Raw genomic sequence first — 21,562 nt, 5'->3', positions numbered from 1 at the left:
ATCATTAATAGAGAACTATAGTATCTAGTTAAATAGCTCGATTTTAAACTAGAGGATAACTTATAGGAACTAGTTAAGAACCTAAATTGCCCTAAGAAACTAGAACAGTTCTACTAGCAGAACCTAGATTAACTAAAGGCAAAACTAGAATAGAATCGAAGACAGCGCCCTAACTAATAACGTTAACGCTACCATTAAGCTATATATCTAGAACTGCCCCCGATTCCTACTGCTCTACCTCCTCTAATTTATCTAAAGATACAAGACCCTAGCAAACTATCTCCGACCCTCAAGATAATAACGATCGCTTTTAATGACGAATACGGTCTAAACGAGCTAGAGACTTGTCTAGACGACGCTATACTTTTGCTAACGAATTACGGTTAGCACGGAGAGCCTCCTTAGTATCTTATTTTAATTGGTTGAGGCGCTTTGATTTGTCTATAATATAGGATACTATAGAAGTTAGTATAGGAAAAATATACTAATAAGGGAATACTAATAAGATAAGACTAGAACCCTAGAACTGTTATACGACCTCCTATAACGAATACATTTGCCGTAATAAGAAGAACTCTCTATTATATAGTAATAGAGGCTATAAGAAAAATAAAAAGAATAAGGTATTACTTCGAACCCTAGCTTATTAATAGTAGTAGCTAGGGCAATACGTTCCTTGGTCTTTATAGATCTTTTTATCGAACGCTTTACTATATAAGATATATTATTAGTAGTATATAGAAGAAAGAGGGAAATATAGGAGATAACTTACTAAGGGTTGTTAGCACTACTTGAAATAGCCTAAGATAGGCTTTCAGGTCAAAAGCCTTAAAGGAAGGGCATCGTGTCACAGAAATATATATATAGGACACCACCTAAGCTACCTTCCCCGACAAGCCAATGGGACAGTAGGTACGAACGGACCAATTAGGAAAGGATCACGCTTAGCAAAGTGATCTATACACTATAGGATCACTATCGTAGCTATGATCCAGATAGCAGAGGATCACTAGATGAAGAGTAATCCTAGGATTATATATATATATAGATAGTCACTCGTTACGGTAGACTCTAGGAGTTCACTAGTGATAGTAACCTAACCTACAATTACAGTACTTATACTAAGTATCGCTAACTATTGTAGGAGACAACTCTAGTGTTGTTATGAACCCTTTGGCTTCACCAAATCCCTTAGACGACCTGTACGCTTGTCCTGCTTGACCTACCTTCGTCTGAACCCTTTTAGAAGAAGTCTAAGTTAGGTTTATCATATAACAAGTCATCTGTTAATTCGAGTATAGGAGGCGTTATCCTATTATTATTATTATAATTAAAACTAGTAATACTATTACTACTAAGACTACGATAGCTATATTTAATCTATAGCTTTAAAGGAATCGCTCTACTATACTCGACTCTTTTAGACTTCCAAATATAGAAGGTAGGCCCCTAAAGGAGCTATCAAGGTAAGAGTAACAAAGGATATAATACCAAGAACAGTATTACCACAAAGTATAGTTAAATGACTATTGCCTTTAACTAAGGGGTATGTCAGAAGCTATAGAGCTTCTAAGAGTATTAGCTATATACGTGCCACATAAGGCGTCGTTGCTAACGCATTGGCTAGTTCCTTTGTCTATAAATATCAGTCGTTTTGTCTCTTTTATAGATAGTTTTAACAAGGCACTGTCTCCTTCGTACAGCCACCTACTATAGACTGCTTTTAACGCTCCCGGAGCTCCCACTGCGTTCGGCACAGATCCTATCGGATGCAAACTGGGAGAAAATCAAAGGGAAAAACCTCGAAAAAAGAAATTCATTCCGAGCATTGTTTCGATGCCATCGACCCACTCTCGTCCTTTAAGTAGCCCACAGAGAATTGCCCCAGACGTCATAGTAGACAGGAGTGCTAATTACTTGCCCAGCAGCGCCTTCCATATTTTCCGCTAATTTAAACGACCTCCGTTTCCGCTAGAGCACCACCTCCCCCACACACCCCCTCGCCCACATCTCGACACGCTTGAAGCGGTGAGCCGACCCATCCACCTCCATCTCCGAGCCGACACGCCCGGAGTCGTCGTCATCATTTTGGTTAAGGCCCATCGCCTCAACACCGGCAGCGATGGCGACATACGCCGGATCGTTGTCGTCGGCCGCGGCGACGACGGAAGTGGTGATTGGCTCGGCGCGGCCTCGGTCCTCTCCCGCTTCGGAGGAGGAGGAGGAGTCGCCAGATGAGGAAGCGGTGCGCTCGGCGTCGTCCCCGCGGGCCGGTCGTCCTCGAGGAACGCCTCGGCGGTCGACCAGAACCAGGCCGCCCTCGGGGAGAAACTCGACGGGTGGCATGTGCTTCCAGCCGGTGACACAGCAGAGTGCGTCGGCGTCAAGCTGTGTGCCGTCGGATAGGTGCACTGTCCTCGCCGACAGGCCCGTCAGGTCGGCGATGTGCACCCGGATGGTGCCGTCGCGCACGAGGTCGAAAATGTCGGTAGGGTAGTTGAGGATGGAGAAGGACGACGCCGTGAACATGGCCGGACTCCACGGCTTCAGCTTCCGCAGCTCCGGGTGGGAGTCGTACTTGTTCAGGGCCAGGACGTCGTTGTCGATCATGGATCAGAACGCGTTAGTGATGGTCCGGCCGATGGCGGTTCAAGTCCCGGAACAGAGGAACGCATTCCTCCCAACCGCAACCACCCCCCAAAAAAAAAGTCACAAATCCCAAACACTTTGCATTCTTCTAGATTTTCAGCGCTCGCTCGCTACTGGCGCGTCTATCACAAATCGCAATCCGTCATGGTTACGCCTGCCCCACACCGCATTTCGCTCCGCGCCAAAGTACGGCCGAGACCAGCGTCGCCAATTGCCAACACAAGTCCGCCAAGATGTCTCCCAAATTTCGATACTCCCGCATGAGCAAAGACGATAAGATATGGGAAGCGCTTGAGGAAATGGAAGACAACTGGCTGGCAACAATACATAAAGTCCGATATGCACCGAGCCGTCGGCATGTTCATTCTCAAGCATAAGAGCGGAAAGGTCGAGAGAATGCACCCCGTCATCCATTTGGTCCAAACGCTAGAGTGGGACTGCTGACGGATGCGCAGAGGGAGGAGGTTATGGAAGAGTTTGTGGAGAGAAAGATGCGGGAGAAAAAAGAAGGCGAACTTGGCCACTGGACTGATGAAGATGCGACGGCTGTTTTGAAGAAGGTGCTTGTCTAATCAGGGGTATTGCGAACCAGGGGGAAGAGCGACCCTGGCGTCGGTTATGAGGTTTGATGGACAAGTCAGGATTACTCTAGATATTTGCCTCTGCTGATTTGGATATTAGAGAAGAGGCTGAATCTGATGCTTCTTAGAGCTAATATGACGACATTAGAAGCTTAGTAAACCTAGGTAGTCAGTGCTATGCTTAGTTGCAGAGTTGAGACAAGTCAAACCCTGATGCGAGGCTCCGAAAACCCCTTCCTAGACGCCCTAGCACTACCCAACCACGGAAGACTTCATGGAGGCTGGGAGGAGGGAGCCAATGATGGGACCGAGATGGTGGGTAGGCGCAGGGGCAACTCCTAGTGTGTGGCCGTATTTGGGCGCCCTTATAGCCTACCATCCTGGCCGTGGTTCCCTAACGGGAGCCGGTTCTCCGTTTTGCATGGGCACGGCCCGCCGAGTCGCAAACGGTTCATCTCTGAAGCATTCCGGGCAACCATCGCTCTGGCGATAACCTGTACCCTCCCGCTCAAATATGATGGTGTTATCCATACCGCTGGCCTTGGCTGTAGGGCTCATCTCAGTCATTGCATTATCTTCCCCCGCCTTCTCGGACATGGTGGCGTCGACTGCATTGCTGATGCTAGCTGCAAGGCTCGTACCGGCCGTTGCAAGGTCTTCACTCTCTCTCTCAGACATAATATTGTTGCCCGCATCGCTGGTCTTAGCAGCAGGGCTCGCCTCGGTCGTCGTATGATCTCCCCCCTCCCGCTCGAGTACGGTGGTGTTGTCAGCATCGTTGATGTCAGCTACAGAGCTTGTCTCGGCTGTTGCGGCCGAGGAGACATCCCGAACAACGAGCTCGAGCAAGGGAAGATTCGCGCTCCCGTCCTATCGGGTAGCTACGCACTTGTCAAGGTGGAGAAGGAGAACCCTCAGATCACCGGCCGATCCGATGTCGTACCGACCCGAGGCGACGCCGTCGCCTAAGCCGTCGTCGCCCATCCCAGGACCACCGCCGGCCGGCGGCTCCACGTGCGCCGCCAGAACTTGCGTCGGAACCTCGGCATTGCCGTGTTCTGCGCTACGGGCGACGAGGTCCTAAAACATCTTATCGCAGTCGACGTATTCCGGCAGTAGCCGGTCGCTAGTCGCCGCCGCCGCGTGATTGACAACCTAGTGGGCCAGAATATCGGCGTACAGTGTCTGTCGGCTACTGTCGGGGTTTTCCTTTTGCAGTAGCACCTGGACATCCCGCAAACTGACGCGCCTGGTAGTCCTTTCTTGGCCCGGAGAGCACTAATCTCCGAGCGTCAGTCGTCTGCGCTTCACGTCCTCGTCTATCTTATGGGCCGTGGCGAGACAGAGAGCTGGCATCGGCCGTTTTGTAGCGCCGGCGCGCGGTCGATCGTCCATGTCGGCGGCCAGGTGTTCCCAACGGTGGGAGTGGTCAAGTGTATACGTGCGGTACGCTGTATCATCACTGTAAGCGTCCGGTCGTCTGTGCAGAACCTTATAGAAGCTCAACGCGTGGTGCTTGACCAATAGTACGCGAACCAGACGCCAAGCAGATAAAACACCTGTCTCCCTGTTTGTCCGAGAGCTTAAGGCAGAGCCTACAGGGCTGGCGTTGACGCATTGCATCCCGAGGCATCGACACCCACCAATCCACCAACAACAATGTGGCCCATCGTCTACCGCCAGGTTGCTCTGACGTTTGACATTGTTCGGCACATTCACGTTTCAGTTGCCGTTGTCACTATCATTATTGTATCCATCATCGTTATCTGCGTCATCGCCCGAGTTAGGAAGTAGAACGCGCATCCGAGGCAAGCGTCATGGAACCGCAGCCTCTGGGCCCTGTTGAGTCATGCCGTTTCCAGTTTCAGAACAGATTTTGGTTGTCTCACCCCGCGAAAATTTGAGGATGGCAAAGCTAGGGCTTCCGAGAAGAGCACGCCATGGAGTGTCGCTCCCGTTCCACGCCCGTACGACAAGTCCAATGTGGCCACTTACGAACCACAACAACGTCCTTACTCCGGCTCCGGCTCCGAACCTCATCGTCTGTCCTATGCACATCCGGCCCAGACTCTCCTATGGCACCTCAAGGCGCCGCGTGGCCCTAGTGCACCCTAACAGGTGGACTCGACGGTTTGGCGTCACCTGTAGCTCGGAGGCAAACAAGGCATGTTCTCACTCATAATGGCAGACTGTTTAGACACTAGGTGACCGGTTTGCTTCTGTTACTCAATCTCGTGCTATGAAATAGCTTGTAGCTCTAACTGGACAGAACAACGAACCCCACGCGTTCGGCCTAGCGGCCAGTCCTGGGATTCCATTAGTAGCTACTGCCGGCGAAGGCGTCTAGCGTACCCTTTCCATCTTTTTTGTATTAATGGGCGTTGAAGTAAGGTGGACAGCGCATCTAAGGGATAACGAGCTCGACGACGTGGCGAAGCTATGTCGCGAGCTTCATGAGTACCTCGCCCGTCTGTGCCGTTGCTGTTGGATGTGCTACCTGGATTCTTTGATCTGGCGTCTATAAAATATCAGGGGTAGTAAACAAACCACATTACCCGGGAAACCGTGTGAGCTGTGCACGGACTTCCATATACTACCACGGTATCTAACCAGGTCTCAATGCGTAACCACTGACTTCGCCTTGTCCTTAATAATCCCACTCGGCCTTGCGCTCCTCCATTTACTCTTCTATGTCTACTACGCTGCCACTCGTCTCGCCACGCTGCGTGCGTTTCTCCTCTCCATCCCTTGTCTTCCCCCTCTCGGCATTTCTCGAACCGCACACGCTCTCGCCTGGCAGCTCACCCACCAAGCCCTACGTCCTTGTGGCGTAGCCGTCTTGAGACCTTCCAGACTTGCCTTCTTTGTCGGCTACAGCTCTTGTGACCGCTCGTCTTTGAGACCCGTCAACGTAGGAGCTCTCACGATCTTGCCGTGCCCTCGCCCTATACGCGGCAACACCTTACGTCGCAGGGTTTCACGTCGTGTGTAAGCTATTCCAGGCACAAGTGCGAGACCACGTCCCCACCCTGGCCATCTGCAGCAATGCCGCAGGAGTTAGCTGCCTCGATACCCGGAGGCTTAAAACGGCAGGTCCTAGAAAACGGGTATAACTATCACAAGACAAAGGAACAAGGGAGGCCGAGATCAAGGCTTGCTCATCATAAAGTTACCGTATATAGGTCCTATATTCTAGACGGTTCAGTGAGAGGACCCACGTGTATAGAATTTTGATACCTAAGTACATCGCATGTATAGTCTACATGCCTCAGCGTACCAAGGAATGACCCCTGACAAGATCCTCATTTCCGGAGGGCAGTACGGTGTTTCTGACGTAGCAGCAGTCAATTTGTTGACGAAGAGTGCTCAGGGAAATACAATTGCTATATTCTGCAGCCTTCTTCAAAACCCAGCATTAGATCTAGCCTGCAATCCATATCAATCCAGGACAATTGCACCGAAGGTTTGGTCTCGCTGGATTCTATCGCCGTCTGAAGGTAATCACCGAGAACGTCCCGGATGTCGTCACCAGTCGATATCAGTTGTGATATCGTTCGGCCAGCGCAAGCCCCGATCCAAATTTCGAGCCTAAGATCCTTGCCCTTTGCCGAAGCCGGATGCAGGCGGATAGCTTCGGTCAACGGACTCCGTCCCTCTTTCTTCCTTATCTAACTTGTCTTGAAGCCAGTACGTAGAAAGGGGCCGACAAGGCCCTCTACCTTGCCTATATCGGCCCCGATCGTCGTACGTTCATCTTCACCAACTGATGAGTTATGAGGGTGTGTATCCCCATCTTTCGCCTTGCTGATGTAATGTCGCAACCAATGTAGCTACGCACGGGATACCGAGACCTAGTCTTCCCTTTCCTTAGCGGTCGTTTCGGCAGGGAATGGGGCTGATTCTATAATATGTATCGCGCCTTCTGCATTTGTGATGTTAGTCTAAGAAACGATGATAAGGGTAAGGTAGTTTAGTATCACCGAATAGAGCCGCAGCTTGTTAGAGAGTGTCAAGACCCTTGCAGTATCTGGCGAGCGCTGACAAGAAGTCTCCTTTGTGCCTTGCAGAAGTTACTTTAGCGAGAAGCTCAACCTCCTTAGGAGCTAAGCGTCGCAAGTCGGTTTGTGTCGTGAAAAGTGGAAGGGTGATCAATTGATCAAATGGAATGCTTAGATAGACATCCCGATGAATAGCTATATAACGACAAGTCGGCTCGGGATGGCGTCGCTCATTTCTCACAAACGTTTCAAGGTCAATGTAAGACAATGGCTGGTTTTGCATAGTGATGAATTTGGACGCTGGTCGATTGTAAATAATAGTTGACTGTCGAGAGTGGATGCCTAGTGTTAGGCGGCGGTTAACGGTTTTAGGCGTCGATTTGGACATTGCTAAAGTGTCGCTGCCGATCACTGCTGTGGTCGGATCAGGGCTTCAAAAGACCCGATATGACCCCGCACTTTCCCTCAGTCATTTTTCTCTACGTGTCGGCAAGGTCGTGCATACTGTGTAGTACAGTACACGTACAATACCTTACTTACATAAGGTAGCTGCATTTTAATGGCTAGCCTCCCTCCTATGCTAAGGTACTTACTTTGTATCCCTGTACTGTGTAGAACACCGTCTTTGGTAGGGCACGCTTGTTTTCTTGCTATGCAGAGCCGCATGGAGTTGCAGGGTTTCTCCCAACCTCGACCTCGTGCCTCTCCCACCAGGACCGTTCTCTCTATCGTTCGAAGTCGCAATATCCTTATAGCCATAAAGGCCCCTGTGCCAGTCTTCCCTTTGGTCATGAGCTGCCAATTCATTGCTCCGTTAATGCGAGATTTAAGTCTATTAGAAACCTACGATCAACCGCGAAGCTGTTAGAGTGAGGGCGCATTCGGTGGGGGCCGGCAGGTGGATTCGGTGACAGCAGACGACATTGTACCGTACACAGTTAGACTGGCCGTTTGTTAAGACTAGGTACTAATAAAGCTAGGATACAGTCTTAGGTGGCTGGCTATCAAGGTGCTCCACCTGGAGGCGCTGCCCGCACGACTGCCTTCATCACCTTTGTTAAGGTACCTTCGAGGAAACAAGCAGCTGCAATGTTACAAGCCATTGAATGAGCTATACACTAGTGTGAAAGTGGTTGAATTGATTGATATAAAAAAAAGGAAGGAAAAGGCAGTCAAGTGCCGGTGCCAGAGCGAAATACAAAAAATGTGTGCGAAGTGGGTCTCGAACCCAGAACTTCGTCACCCACAGGTTCCGTGCAGTTCCATGGGGTTCTGCTTGCTTGCAACAAGTGCCCGGGAACCAAAGAAAGAAGCTGCCGTCCCGGCAGTCCGGGTGAGGGAAAGCCTTATCCTAGTTGAATTATACGGCAGCTAAGCCGTAGGGAAGGCAGCGAGGGGCAGCGGAGATCAGTAGAGAACAACGGGAAGCAAAAGGGAGCAATAGGGAGCATCGGGTCAAGTAGTTGCTTTAAAGGCGTCCTCTCAATTTTATTACGCCTCAGGATACGCTGCTTTATATACAAGATGTCTCCGGAAATGATATACCATTCCTATGCTCCGTTCTCAACGACTCTTTGTTCCTCAGCCCAAATTGCCCAGCCACGCGGTTGCCGGGCGTTCGCTTACATATAGCGGACCGTCGTCGCACTCTTGCTTAGCTGTCGCATTGGGTGGATCCTCGCCGCTCGTCCTGACGGCAGACCTATTCGCATCACCATAAAACCCCATCAGCAACTGCTGCGTCCGACGCTACCTTACCGGCTTTCGTCCCCATGCCGTCACACTGTCAAGAGGTTAGCTGATGTCCAGCTATAAGGAGAAGGGGCACATACTAATGGACTTTGACACTGCTCGCTTCTGACTCGAGTCGGCCGCGCCACACCACCCGACGTGCCTCAATCTCTCCGGGTTCCAATCCTTCTATGTACCATGACAAGAGGAGCATACATTTGACGTCGTACAGGACAAATTCCGTCACTTCTACTGTCTCCCATTCCTCATGAATGTCCACGAAGCCAGCCTCTGCCATATAACGCTAGTATATGCCAGGATCGAGGACAAACGAATGGTAGATTTTGGCTCCAAGGCTGTGTGCCTGCTGAGAGACCGAGTTCCAAGCAGGGATTGCTGCTCCATCGCTCTTGTAGGCGAAAGGCATGTCGCATAGCTCGAGGAATCCGCCTCGGACCAGACAGTTGAAGCAGCTGCGGAACAGCTGGGCCTAATCTTGGACATTTCCCAGAAGCTTGCTGCCACGGATTAGATCGAAAGATTCCGGCGCTTTTTCCCATTCACCGTTAATATCTCGGAACTCGAAGCGGCAACCCGGCACTGTAGCATATTGGACAGGCGCATTATCTATCCTAAGGACGGCGGCGGATTTAGTAAGAGCAACCTTACTTATGCCAGCTTGTTAGCTACAGGCCCGCACAGATGTAATCGCGCAACCTACTCTGCCTAGTAGCCAGAGCCGGCCTTTAGGTCTAGCACAGTCCTGGGCTCCGGAATTAGAGAGCGGAAAAGGCGAAAGTTTTGCCGAAAACAATGGAAATCGAGGCTGCGACAACGTCAGATATATCCGTATATCATCCCTTTGATATTCTTACCCCCTGTCGCTCGTCGTAAGGGAGTCCTAATCTACAGCGCACCTTGTGAGTGTCAGTGCATAGATAGCCCGGCTTACATAGAAGCGCTGCAGCGTACCAACTCCAGCCGTATTTCGGGTTTGGGAACAGCCTTCTACAGATAACAACGTAGTCTGCAGCGCCGTATAGTAAAGAGATAGTGTCGCTGGGACTGCTAAGTTGTTAGTGTAGAGGCTAATGGAGATGCATGTAGGAGAGCTGTACCCATCATGTTTACAGGCAATGTCCTCATCGTCAGTAGACACCGTCAAGCCAGTACTGTGCTCCGAAGTCGGAGTTAAGAGTCTGAATGATGGCGCAGTACTACGGTGTCCTGACGACTCGGAATGACTCGCGGCGGCCCTGCCAAAGTCTGTGACAGACGGTGCATGGCGCCTGAAGTCGGTCTCGAACGGAGGGATAGGATCGGGTAGCGGCTAACGCACCGCGGAAGACCGAGAAGCTGGTGCATCATCAAACTGAAACACTAGTGAGCATTTTCCAGAAAAACCAATACGCTAGACATACCTTCGGGCTCCGCTGGGCTAAGGTAGTCCTGGACTCCGAATGATAGGCAGGTGATGACTGCATCGGACGATGAAGAGGAGGAAGCCAGAGAAAGCTAGATCGATTGAAAATGTAGAGTCATACAAGGTGGATGGTTGCCTTCTTTGCGCCCGGGTTCGAGGGCTTTACCCTACTTCAAAGTGCATCCGTAGAGCGAGCAGCCCGAGAGCGCCGAGCGGGTCAACCTCAGACGGTTCGATATAACAGCTGCCATGGTGAAAAATAACGTTATAGGTGTGCCTATACAATGGGTTTTGTGGGGCGTAGCTTGCGTACCCTTGGAAGCGAAAAAGGTAACAGGGTCCTCGGGACCTAGACACCTATAATTCCGTTGGTAGCAATCCCGATCCTTGGTGCTAGTTCATCTTGATAGATCACGGGTAATAGCAGAGCCAGGCTTGGCAAGAGGACAAAGGCAGAGGAGGACAAAGGCAGAGGAGGACAAAGGCGGAGGAGGACAAAGGCGGAGGAGGACAAAGGCGGAGGAGGACAAAGGCGGAGGAGGACAAAGGTGGAGGAGGACAAAGGCAAAGCGGGATAAAGGCAGAAGGACAAAGGGGTGACCGTAAAACAACGCTAATATTGTACCCGTGAATCTTACTAGGTATTCGATCCCGAACTACGCTAACCTAGATAGCCGGCAAAGACTGTACCAATCATACTTGCGGAATAGCTGTGGAGAACTCCGTCAAAATATGCAGGAGCCTGGCACGCCTCTGTCCGGTCGATAGGTCAGGTTCTCTATAACAGGATCTGCAAGTATAATTGGTGCAGTAGCAGCCCGACCGCGCAAGATGTCTACAGGACTCACCAACTCACATCACCGAAGACATTTAGCACTACGACCCTGTACTACCCTAGTAATATCCCTTACCCTGACGCTCCCGCGCTCCCTACCCCATCAATCTAGATGTAACTATCGACATCAATCGGGACACAACTGGCGACATCTATCTGTACAACAAGGCCTAGTGCAATTGAGCGCTCAAATGGCCTCAAATTGCTTCAAATCGCTGATTTCGCTCTGTAAGCTCAATTCGCCTGGCCTGCCTAGTCTGTTACTCTCCTCCCTACGTACGCCCTGCTCCCGCGAGCTCTCCCGCGCCTAGATTCCTGACTGGCAATACTAACGTTGTTGCTGTAGTGGTGGTGGTAGGCAAAGAAATGAAGCTGGCTGCCAAGGCGCCCTAATGCGCTACGTTCGGGACGAACCTACTGGTATCCACAGGCCAGAAGTCACTCGAACGCAGAAAATTTGGACGCGCGTGCTAAATTGAATCAGGCCCTTGGCACGAGCTCACACAACATAACAAAATCCCCAAGGAATGCATGCTGTACAACGTACAGTACACGGCTCGGAATGGAGTAACATCCCACCCGACCCGACAAGAGAAAAACGGCAATCGCCGGATGCAACGCGTAATACCGTCAACAAAGCATTGCGATCAGAGAAAGCTATTCTAGAGTAGCAGAAGTGAAGGAGAAGTTCGCAATTCAGCATTTAGGCGATTGGATTATTTACGGAACTTCCTAATAACCGGTACAGAGTGTCTAAGACACGAGAATAACGCGTACGAAGTATTTCTATAAGTTACTCCTGGCAAGCACAGCTAGGCTAAGGCTTTTTATTGTCCGTGACGGAGCCCCGTAAGATGCCAGTGCCCGTTGTTGTCCGACGTTTTGTCGTACGTTATATATAACAGTCACTAACGTACATTATCAGCGAGTGGATCATATCAGCGAGTGGATCAGTTTCTACTACCCTATAAACACTATCCTTAATGGCAACACATCAACACTAGGAACCAACTATAATTACATCAGAAACAGCTGAATCAGATGATTCTGCAACCTCCTAGCAAGTGCGGGCATTATAGCCAGGCTTGCCGCACACACCACAGCACCGAACCTTCGTACGACCCTCCCCTGCACTACTACCACCCGGCTGCGTTTCTTGCTCTCCCTCCCCACCTACGGCCTTCTGATCTAGTAGATCAGATGCATCCTGTACAGACAGTAATCCCCCAAGCCGCACACGTGTTTTTTTGGCTCTCCGGCGCTTGCTTAGTGCCTCGTTGGCCTTGCGGAGCGAAGATACCTCTGCCTGAAGAAGGGCCACCTAGTGCATTACAGCTATCGTACCTTTGGTAAGCTGGTCTACAGCAGCTAACATCGAAGTCGGAGAGCTATTTTAATGGTTGGCAATGCGAGTCTTGATGAGCGTTGACTGTAACTCGGCTTCCCGAGGGTTGTGGGGTGTCTGGAAGACCCAGGGTTATGCAGTGCTAGGCCGTGAGGTAGGGGGTGTTGGCGTACGAAGCTTGATATCTAGCTTAGAAAGCACCCTCTCCGGATCGTACGGCACAAGGCCAGCCCCTGCAAAGCCACCCTGGATATTCCTCTCCGTCATAGAGGCAAAAAAGGCCTCGCGAAAGGAACAGAGGAACTCGAGCTTGCTCACGTGGTTGATATACGCGCGAATCAAGTCCTCAACCTGGCGACCGTACGCCTGCTTCAGTGGCCCAAAGCAGCCAACATCGAGTGGCTGGAGGAGGTGGGAGGAATGTGGAGGCATGCAGAGCGTGATAATGTTGTTCTGCTGGCAATGGAGCTCGAATTCGGTCGAGTAGTGGCTCTTGTGGCTGTCGAGGATCAACAACCGGTATTTGCCTTTCGTACGAGGTGCTGTATAGAAGTCGAAGTGCTTGATCCAATCCAGGCCTACGGTATTGGTGGTCCAGCCATTATCAGTGGTTGCGATGCACCAGTCGGCTGGCAGGTTGCACTCGGTATACCAGTTGGCGAGGTAGTACTGCGCGGCCAAGATGATGAATGGGGGGATAGCCCAGCCAAGGGCATTGACTCCCTGGATTACCGTTGCCCATTCCCGGTTGCCAGGCTGGGCCAGCTTTGCCTTACTACGGCCATCCGAGGTCGTAACTACCATGCCCGCGAAGATGATGCCCATCATAAACCCAGTCTCGTCGAAGTTATAGATATCATCATCCACAATGCCGTACTTGGCCTTAGTATTCCATACGAGGGCAAACCACTCGCCAATGACCTTTGGATCCTCGCACTTGGCTCTCTGGTAGTCGTACCTACGCGTATAACGCGTACAGAGCTCTGGCTGGCGTTTGACGAATCGATGCGCCCAGAGCCTGCCGACAGGAGGCGCGTCGCGTACACGTAGTAGTTGGTTGGCCATATCTTCCACACCACTCAATCTTGGTGGAAAAGCTCGCGTAGATAGCTCAATAATATATTGAACAATAGCCTCCTCCTCAGATTGGGTAAGGTTCTTTGAATTGGGCGTTGTATCGCGCCGTGCAGGCCGGCCAGTACGCCGGCGATAGAGGGTAGTATAAGGCACAGAATAGATCTTTGCTGCAGCCCGGAGGCTTAGCTTAGGTTCTTTTTTAAGAGCCTCAAGTGCAAGAATCACTTTAGCCTCGACTGGAATTGCAGACATGTTAGGTATAGTGGAGGAAATTAGTGTTAGGTGTAAAGAGACGCGTCGCGTACAAAATTGATCCACTCGCTGATATGATCCACTCGCTGATAATGTACGTTACATTGTATTATATTGTACGGTAATTCTGTTCAACATTATCTAAACTTGGAACGTTAGCCTTGTTGCAACCGAATTACTCTACAGGACGGCCTAGAGTTTCTCAAGTCCAAAGCACCATTACTACCGAGTGTGTCTCACTCCCAACCTGAAAGCTTCATAAGTTAGGGTACAAAGCTTCGACAAGAGAGAGCTTGTACCCCGACGAGGGTAAGAAGCCTAATCAGGGACGTAGCTTCGGATGCAGGAGCTCTTACAAGTTGGCTAATCACTGTTGTACTCGCCCTACTAGGCGTTTTACTATCTGCCGAAGCGACAAGTTATAGCCGGGGCTCTATCATATGATCTTAGTTCAGCCACAAGCTGGCGAGGTAGGACAACGCTTATAAGCTACATTCAATCTATAGCTGAAAGATAGGATTATCAAGGCTTGGTAGCGCCAAAATGCAAACGGCTCGAAAAAAAAGTTTAGCTGTAGTTTTTGAAATTTTTTGCTGTATTAGTTAAGTACATTCGATCTATTCAGGCCTGTAGCGTCTTATCAGCAGCTAGAAGCTACCTGTTGTCAATTGGTACAGAATCCCTATTTGTCAGCGTTTGACATTGCCAGGGGAAAAAAAACCGAAATCGCAAATATATCGACCAAGCGGAAATCCGCGGCGACAATCGCGAAGCCAGTTGTAAAGCAGAGCGCAAAGGTTCCCGTAAAAGCGCAGATCAACGAAACCAGGACATCGGTCTCGACTGGCTTGATACCAAAGCCACTCTCGAAACACTCCGCGGATACAGTCGACATCGAGGAGGAATCCGCCAGCTAGTACGATATCTCCGACAACGAGGAGGGAGCGAGCGAGAGCGAACAGAAGACAGCAAATCAAAAAAAGAAATCGTCAGATACATCGAGGTCAAAGCTAAGTCAAGATGCCGCAGACGCAGACGCCGTAATGCAGGATGGAGGGGAGGCCTCAGACGGCGAGCCGACATTACTAACATTTGGCGACCTCGTCCGGGGCAACTCGACTGTCGATGTTTCTGCTTCCTTCGCTGCCCAAGCAACAGCCGCCTAGAATTCTCGGCTCTAGATACAGCAGCGCCCGTCGGCCCCAATCAGCGCGACCTCGCTCGGCACCATCCTAAACCAAGCGCTTCGAACAGACGACGCCGACCTACTCGAATCTTGCCTTCAGACGACCAATGTCAAAGTCATAGAAAACACCATCAACCGTATAGATTCCTCGCTAGCCGGCATCCTCCTCTCCAAGCTCTCGGCTCGTATGCACCGCCGGCCGGGCCGCGCCTTTGGGCTCATGAGGTAGATGCAGTAGACGCTGGTAGCACATGGCAGGGCGCTGGTCTCGCAGCTAGACCTTGTCGCGCGGCTAGGCGAGCTCAGCCGCGTTTTAGAGGAGCGCTCGCGGGGCTTGTCCAGTTTGTTAGCGCTCAAGGGGAAGCTGGACATACTATATACACAGATGAAGTACCGAAAGTCCATCAAAGCGGCAGGCTCTAGCCAGAGTCGCCTCGGGGAGGAGGAAGAGTCGAGCAAGGAGGAGGAGGAAGACGCGGACGAGCCTAGGATTGTCTACGTCGAGGGCCAGGAGAGCCTCGGCAAGGGCGCTCTCACCAATAGGACGGCCGCCGGGGGCGTTGTAGACGACGATAACGACTTCCCTGCCGGGACAGCGGTAATCTCAGATTCCGAGGAAGAGTCGGAGGAGGAATTTAAGGGGGACATAGAGGAGGAGTTAGCGGACGCAGAATCACTCGATAAGGACAAGGTCGACTACGACGACGTAGAGGAGGACGAAGAGGAAGAAGAGAGCGAGGATAAAGAGGCTCAGCCGCCAGCCAAGGTCCGCAGGACGTCGGCGAAGATTTCAAAACGGAAGTAGGGTAGGCGGTTATAGACGGGGAGGTTTAGATGTACTGGCCATACATATACAGCGAAATATCGCAGCAGCTCCCATAGAATATAATACGGAATATCATAATGTACATCCCCCTTTTTCCAATGCCGTATAAAGACTGGATCGAGTATCAGAACATTATAAACGACCTAACCTCGCTTGGGTCACAGTTAAGGAGGGGCAACAGATAAGACAAGAAAAGCCAGATAGTTCTAATCCGTTCGTCGGAAGTCCTAGGGATGACTTTACCCCGTGTAATTTTAAATGGTTCTTCTGACTTGGCTCAGGAAGCAGGAAGGGCAGTGTGATATTGGAAGAGCGGACATTTCAATGCCGTGAGAATGTCTCCTCCCCGACTTGTAGTATCCTCCTGAGGGGACCATACCGCTATGGTTGCTTAGAATGCAAATCAGACCTTATGGTCAAGGTGAACCCGGCTTTTAAAGTGCTAAAGTGATAATTTAAGTCTATAAACCGCCATCGCCGTTGCTTTCTCATTCTCAAATCACTCCCCGTTCGCCTTTGACCCATTCTTCAGTGAAGGCGCAGCTAAGAGCGCGCTCGCTTCAAACGAGACGTCGTGGGTTCCTTCTGTGATTTTCACCTCATTTTGAGGCTTAGTGCTGACGTCTGGTTTAGTACCTTTTTTGACTATCTACGAAGCTTCGATGGTGGTGTCCGTGGTCGGTCCGGATTCCGCTGGTAGAATGTCCCCGTTGTGGGAGGCTGAGTTCTGCTGATTCAGCTCTTGCTTGGTTGCCGAGTCCGAGTTCCCGCGCAGGCGTATATTGACTCCTACGCGCTCCTGAGCAACGTGCTGGGCTGTGAAGGGTCTCATTACACACCCAACCTCGGGCACCTGGCTGGCTCAGCCGCTGTAGTAGCTGCATGGACCGGGCTCCTTCCTCTTCGTTGTCTATGCAGCCGTAATTACTAACCGCAAGGTAGAGGGCCCCTTACCGAGCTGCCGCATACGTAAACACTAACCTTGTGCCGTCGGCATTCCTAGGGGCCGCGTCCGCCTCCTTGTCAATGTAACCCCATCATACAGCGTTGCTTCACGCCAGAAAAGGCGGCTTCCGCAGCATGCTGTTAGAGCCACGAATCGCAACCCTAATCTGCCCGTCGTCAGCCCCTTCATCCTACGGCTGAGCCCTCGCGAGCCGCCAGGTCATATCGAGGCTATGTCGAGTTTGCCTCACACCCTCCCCCTGTTAGGGCCCGCGTTGCGACCTTCCTTTGCGGGCTCTCCCGGTTGGATCACCCCTGACCGAGGCTCATCGTCGTATCGGCTTAGCCCTCGCAAGCCGCCTGTAGAGCCGGAGAGGCCAGCTCCTCTTAACCACAGGAGTGACAATACCAATGGTGCCACGCCCTATATCTGGGCACGCCCGGGTGTATCGATGCTTGCCACATGCATCCAAAGCCAGGGGCCTTGCACGGGGTGGATCATACCCTGCTAGCAGCTCAGTTATTAAGGCATCAAGGCATTAAGGTATACATCCCAAGGCTCGTGCAAACCAAGCGAAGGGGCATGGGTTGGCAGATCTTTGCCGGACGACGTTAAATTTTAGTGAGATGAAAACGTTTCGGAGTGAGGATGGGTTTTTGGTTATTAGCATGGAGCCACAGAACAACAGCCATAGGGAGGAACAGAACGATACAGCCAGGTTGCGGATGGATAGCCGTGGCAAGGGACGGAACACAGCTCACACTGAGGCGTTCGAAGCGGCAATTTTGTGTTAACAGGTGGTGTCGATCAGCTGCGTGCACGGCAACCATGGCGTTAAGCCTGAAGAAGGGGGCTTGCCTAGAACCCTGAGGCCAGAGGTTAGGGGATCGGAGCACGCAGAACTGTGTGGGCGCCATTCGGGAACCCTCACGCCCCTCTCAAATAATATACCTCCCCCTAGCCGTCGTGACCTCCCTGCAGGTGGCTGGGCCGCCCCCAGCCATGTGTACATGAGCGACAACCCTCCCAAGATATTCCTCTAGTCTCACTCCAAAAGGTGTCATGAACCCTTATATCGTCTGCCAGTGCCGTCCCTTTGTCTACATTTACATCGCATCCATCGACACGACGCGGACTGTTGTCCAGAGCGAGCCTACAACTGAAACACGCAAAGATGCCCGAACAACGTTCAACGGTTACTACACTGGCCGCACCCGGCTCGCTCGCCGACATAATACGCCGGGAGCCTCGTCTCTTCGTTCTACCGCCCTACTGGACCTATAACCATTCTCGGGTGCTTGGCGCACGCTTCTGGGAGCAGCCTGCTATCACGCGGCCGTTCCTCGAGCAGAAACTAAGCGTACCGCCCAAGCCATCCGAAATGGCTAAAGCGCTGATATTGAACCTGGATACGCTTTTATCGTGGGACACCCTGCCTGAGAGAGCCTTAGAGGCGATGGAGCATGTTATGGCGACCTTCTTTCCTGCTACATTGCACAAGCCCCAGACTGATGCAAGACTGAAGCTCTACTTTGGGGAAAGAGTCTTCAATAAAGCGGTTTACGTTTCGTCTCTATGGACGAGCAGCAGCACCGACGGCTCTGCCTCGACCATCTTAAGCGCGTCGGTTCTGGCGTATGTCCCTAGGGAGCGGCTGCGGTCGAAATTGGTCGCCCCTGCAGATGCCGACCGCGATCCTCACATTGTTGCGACTCTGCTCGCCATGGCGCAAGCGCACTTCTACAAGGAAACGTCATTGACGCCCCCCGTCTTCACGCCAGCCCCGCTCTTCCAGCGGCCGGTGGCTCACACGAATGCCGACACCCCGTTCTACGATGTTACCGGGCAAATCATTACCCACCAGGGCGAGGGCGAGAGCGCGAACTTCGTCGTATACACCGCCGTCGTGATAGCGACATTCCTCAGACGCTTCATGTTTCCATACGAAGGCCCGGACTCTAAAGACAGCAAGTCCGGAATGGACATCTCGGTGAGAAAAGTTAAGGTCTTTCCAATACTTGGCTTACGAGAGCGGTTAGTTAGGGCCCTGCTCCCCGAGCTTGTGGAACCGTATAGTATCTATTTCTGGGGCCCTTTGGTGGAACGGAGTCGCAAGCGGAAGCGAGCGGGCAGTGGCAGCTTTGAAGAGGAACGTTCCGTCGCTTAGGGATGGAAAGCGGCAATTTTGTCGGTGATCCTTTAGGTGTGGTTTGAGCTCGACGTCAGGGGGGGCAAGGTGCATCTCATCGGGATAAAGATATGATCAAATTCCAGAGACATCGGTTGCAAGCTTGTCCTGTTTACGAATAAGCGTTCTGGGCGCTGCTCCTGAGCAGTTTTCCGCATCGTGGACACATTCCAGCAATTTCAGTTGACGAGTCGTAGAACACACCCGTCGCAATGCAATGCTCGATCAACATCAACTTGGATTTATAACCCTAACCCTCGCAGCCTCTCCTCCGCGGCACCCAAGAGTCACAGAGCTGTCAGGAATATGACGGTTGTACGAAACTGCATACGAATTGCGCTAGTACAGGCTGTGGACCTGGTGCTTTCGCGCCCCTGGGTCACTGTGCTATGCCGATTATGGTACCAGAAAAGAGTGTAGTCTCCCGGCCGTTATGTATAGGCTTCCCAATTGTGGCATCGTCGGCGGAGGGAGCAGGGTCGGGACAGGTAGAGAGTGCACGGCCGGGACAGGCAGCGTTGTCGAGGGAGTACAAGCGTAGTTAAATCGCAGCGGTGGTAGTCGCCCATTTAGCAGTAGGCGGCGCGACGTACGGTGAGGGCGGGATAACAAAGGAAGCAGCAGGAAGAGGTGGCGGTGGGACGGCGCTGGTGGTCGGTGGCAATGGCGTAGGCGTAATCAGGCTATAGGAGCTTGTAGGGAGCTGGAGCTCCGAATCTGTCCTTCTCAGCCTCGCCGGGGGTTCAGCGTAGACGTATCGGCATAGGAGCTCGGGGGCAGGTGCGAGTAGGAGAGCGCGTTGGCAAGCGCTTGTGGAAACGGATGTGGATGGTGTTGGGATTGTGAAGGGAGGTGGGGAGGCGGCCGAGGCGGCTGCTGAGCGAGCAACGTACTCCTGTTCGGCACAAACGGCGCTCCTGCGCTCCTCGAGATAGGGCTTGTTGGCCCTCGCTCGCCCCATTCTTTCCCACCGGGCAGCTGGGATACGATATCCCGCAGGCGGTTTCGGTCGTTCCAGTAAAAGTCGCGCTAGGCCTCAAGCTCCTGGCAGCGCTTGGCAAGCTCCTTATTCCTGCTCTCAAGCTCCCGGTTCGCGTTCTCCAGCTTTTGTAGTTCCTCCTGCTGCGATCTCTCCCTCTCCTTCTTCCGCTTTCGGAATCTTGCTAAGGCCGCTGCGTTACCACGCCGCTTGTCGTCCGCGGCTTTAGATCCCCGACGTACATCGACCGGGACCACAATTTCCTTCCCGCGGCTCGATGTGATGGTCAGAACCGGCTGGCATTTGATGATAGGCAAATTCCTAGCCCTGCCTCTAGTCTCTAAGACCGTAGATGTAGCGAACGGTTGAATGGCCGGAAGTGGAGCTGCGAATGGAGGCCCAAATAGTACAGGTCTCCCGCTCCGCTCGCGCCCTAGACCTGCGTACTGCTGCAGCGGTGGGAGGCCATGGCTCAAGCTGCGGTGCGAGACGGACCAAGCAAGGCCGGACGTTGGTGACGGCTCCACCGGTCCTGATGCTGAGCCCGAGTTGTATGACTGCGGTAGCGTTTCGAGCGGGGAGGGCCCACTGCCGTGTATTTAGGCATCGTGGGCTGGTAGACTTGTCGGTAGGTGGTGTTGCCTCACGGCCATTGGGCATGGATAGACGGGGTGAGAAGATCCCCGGTCCCCAGACGTAGGTTGCCCAGCCGTAGATATCGTTAACAGAACTGCTGATTGTAGGGTGGTTAATCCTTGGGTCCGATAGCTAACAGGGCGAGACGGTTATATTTCCCTTTCGTGCTGGCCTGCCCCTATAGCCGATTGTAGGTGTCCTCGCGTAATAGGAGGAGGGCAGGTAAAAGAACAAAACCGTTCCGTCGTACCCCCGTACGTCCCGGTTAGGTTCAAGATGCTGCGCGGGTTCGAGCCCATTCCGTCGCCTTGAATGATCACAACACTACCGGGGTTACTGAAGCGGCTGAGGTCTCTTTTTTAGGTGCGAGTTCGCTGGAGTGGGGAGGAGGATGTGGTGTCCGTCGCTGTCGCTGGAGACCGCGAGGAGTGCCGAGAGGGAGGGCGAGGCGCAGATCCTCCCTGCGACATCTCGTCCTTTTCTCCTTCTTTTTTAAAGTCACCACTTCGGTGAATACTCTCGCCACTCGGGGATTGGCACGGCCTGGCTGGGGCGGGCTTGCCGCACATGGTAATCACTACCGCCGAGGGTCCCTTGCGCCCTCGGAGCTTGGAGCGCACCCTTTCATCAACCGCCCACAGTGTGGGCGGCTGAGACCCCCGGGGAAGCGCTCCGTAAGGGTCTTTCACCGCATTTAGCTGATACGCCACTTTCGAGCGCTCCACTTACGGACCCCCCCGAGACGCCCAACCAAGATGTACAAGGGCTGTTCAGGCGGACTGGCAATCTGATCTGCCTGACGATCGCCTCGCCGACATGTGTTACGCACCTGGCGCCACATCCTGCCAATCACTGGCAAGATTTACCCTGGGACTGGTCGAGTGACCTGACCTACACGGACTACGTTAAT

General features: G+C 52.2%; 7 protein-coding genes across 7 annotated transcripts; 3 read left to right on the top strand and 4 right to left on the bottom strand.

The window, feature by feature from the left end:
- Positions 1–1,971: 1,971 nt before the first annotated feature.
- On the bottom strand, positions 1,972–2,610 carry MYCTH_2130164 (uncharacterized protein; the record flags this gene model as incomplete). Its single annotated transcript, XM_003666218.1, has 1 exon — positions 1,972–2,610. The coding sequence occupies one exon, from the start codon at positions 2,608–2,610 to the stop codon at positions 1,972–1,974; it is 639 nt and encodes a 212-aa protein (XP_003666266.1).
- Positions 2,611–3,602: 992 nt separating this feature from the next.
- On the bottom strand, positions 3,603–4,848 carry MYCTH_2130162 (uncharacterized protein; the record flags this gene model as incomplete). Its single annotated transcript, XM_003666217.1, has 4 exons — positions 3,603–4,036; positions 4,154–4,310; positions 4,542–4,681; positions 4,830–4,848. 4 exons carry the CDS (start codon positions 4,846–4,848, stop codon positions 3,603–3,605), a joined length of 750 nt encoding a protein of 249 aa, XP_003666265.1.
- An 8,272-nt stretch (positions 4,849–13,120) lies between these two features.
- Positions 13,121–13,444, top strand: MYCTH_26863 (uncharacterized protein; the record flags this gene model as incomplete). The annotated part of the gene is made up of 1 exon (XM_003666216.1): positions 13,121–13,444. A coding segment is annotated over one exon (324 nt), but the record flags the coding sequence as incomplete, so codon positions are not given.
- Positions 13,445–14,331: 887 nt separating this feature from the next.
- MYCTH_97961 (uncharacterized protein) lies at positions 14,332–15,882 on the top strand (the record flags this gene model as incomplete). Its single annotated transcript, XM_003666215.1, has 5 exons — positions 14,332–14,361; positions 14,638–14,807; positions 14,907–15,018; positions 15,073–15,302; positions 15,336–15,882. The coding sequence occupies 5 exons, from the start codon at positions 14,332–14,334 to the stop codon at positions 15,880–15,882; spliced, it is 1,089 nt and encodes a 362-aa protein (XP_003666263.1).
- A 2,141-nt stretch (positions 15,883–18,023) lies between these two features.
- MYCTH_89967 (uncharacterized protein) lies at positions 18,024–19,016 on the top strand (the record flags this gene model as incomplete). Its single annotated transcript, XM_003666214.1, has 1 exon — positions 18,024–19,016. One exon carries the CDS (start codon positions 18,024–18,026, stop codon positions 19,014–19,016), a length of 993 nt encoding a protein of 330 aa, XP_003666262.1.
- A 562-nt stretch (positions 19,017–19,578) lies between these two features.
- Positions 19,579–19,998, bottom strand: MYCTH_2130158 (uncharacterized protein; the record flags this gene model as incomplete). Its single annotated transcript, XM_003666213.1, has 1 exon — positions 19,579–19,998. The coding sequence occupies one exon, from the start codon at positions 19,996–19,998 to the stop codon at positions 19,579–19,581; it is 420 nt and encodes a 139-aa protein (XP_003666261.1).
- Positions 19,999–20,066: 68 nt separating this feature from the next.
- MYCTH_2130157 (uncharacterized protein) lies at positions 20,067–21,493 on the bottom strand (the record flags this gene model as incomplete). Its single annotated transcript, XM_003666212.1, has 5 exons — positions 20,067–20,289; positions 20,464–20,604; positions 20,990–21,113; positions 21,170–21,302; positions 21,482–21,493. 5 exons carry the CDS (start codon positions 21,491–21,493, stop codon positions 20,067–20,069), a joined length of 633 nt encoding a protein of 210 aa, XP_003666260.1.
- Between the last annotated feature and the right edge of the window lie 69 nt (positions 21,494–21,562).

This window comes from Thermothelomyces thermophilus, chromosome 6, assembly GCF_000226095.1.
Source record: "Thermothelomyces thermophilus ATCC 42464 chromosome 6, complete sequence".
NCBI classification, from domain to species: Eukaryota; Fungi; Ascomycota; class Sordariomycetes; order Sordariales; family Chaetomiaceae; genus Thermothelomyces; species Thermothelomyces thermophilus.
Note: the sequence above shows the minus strand (reverse complement) of the source record. Positions and strands in the feature narration are given on the sequence as shown.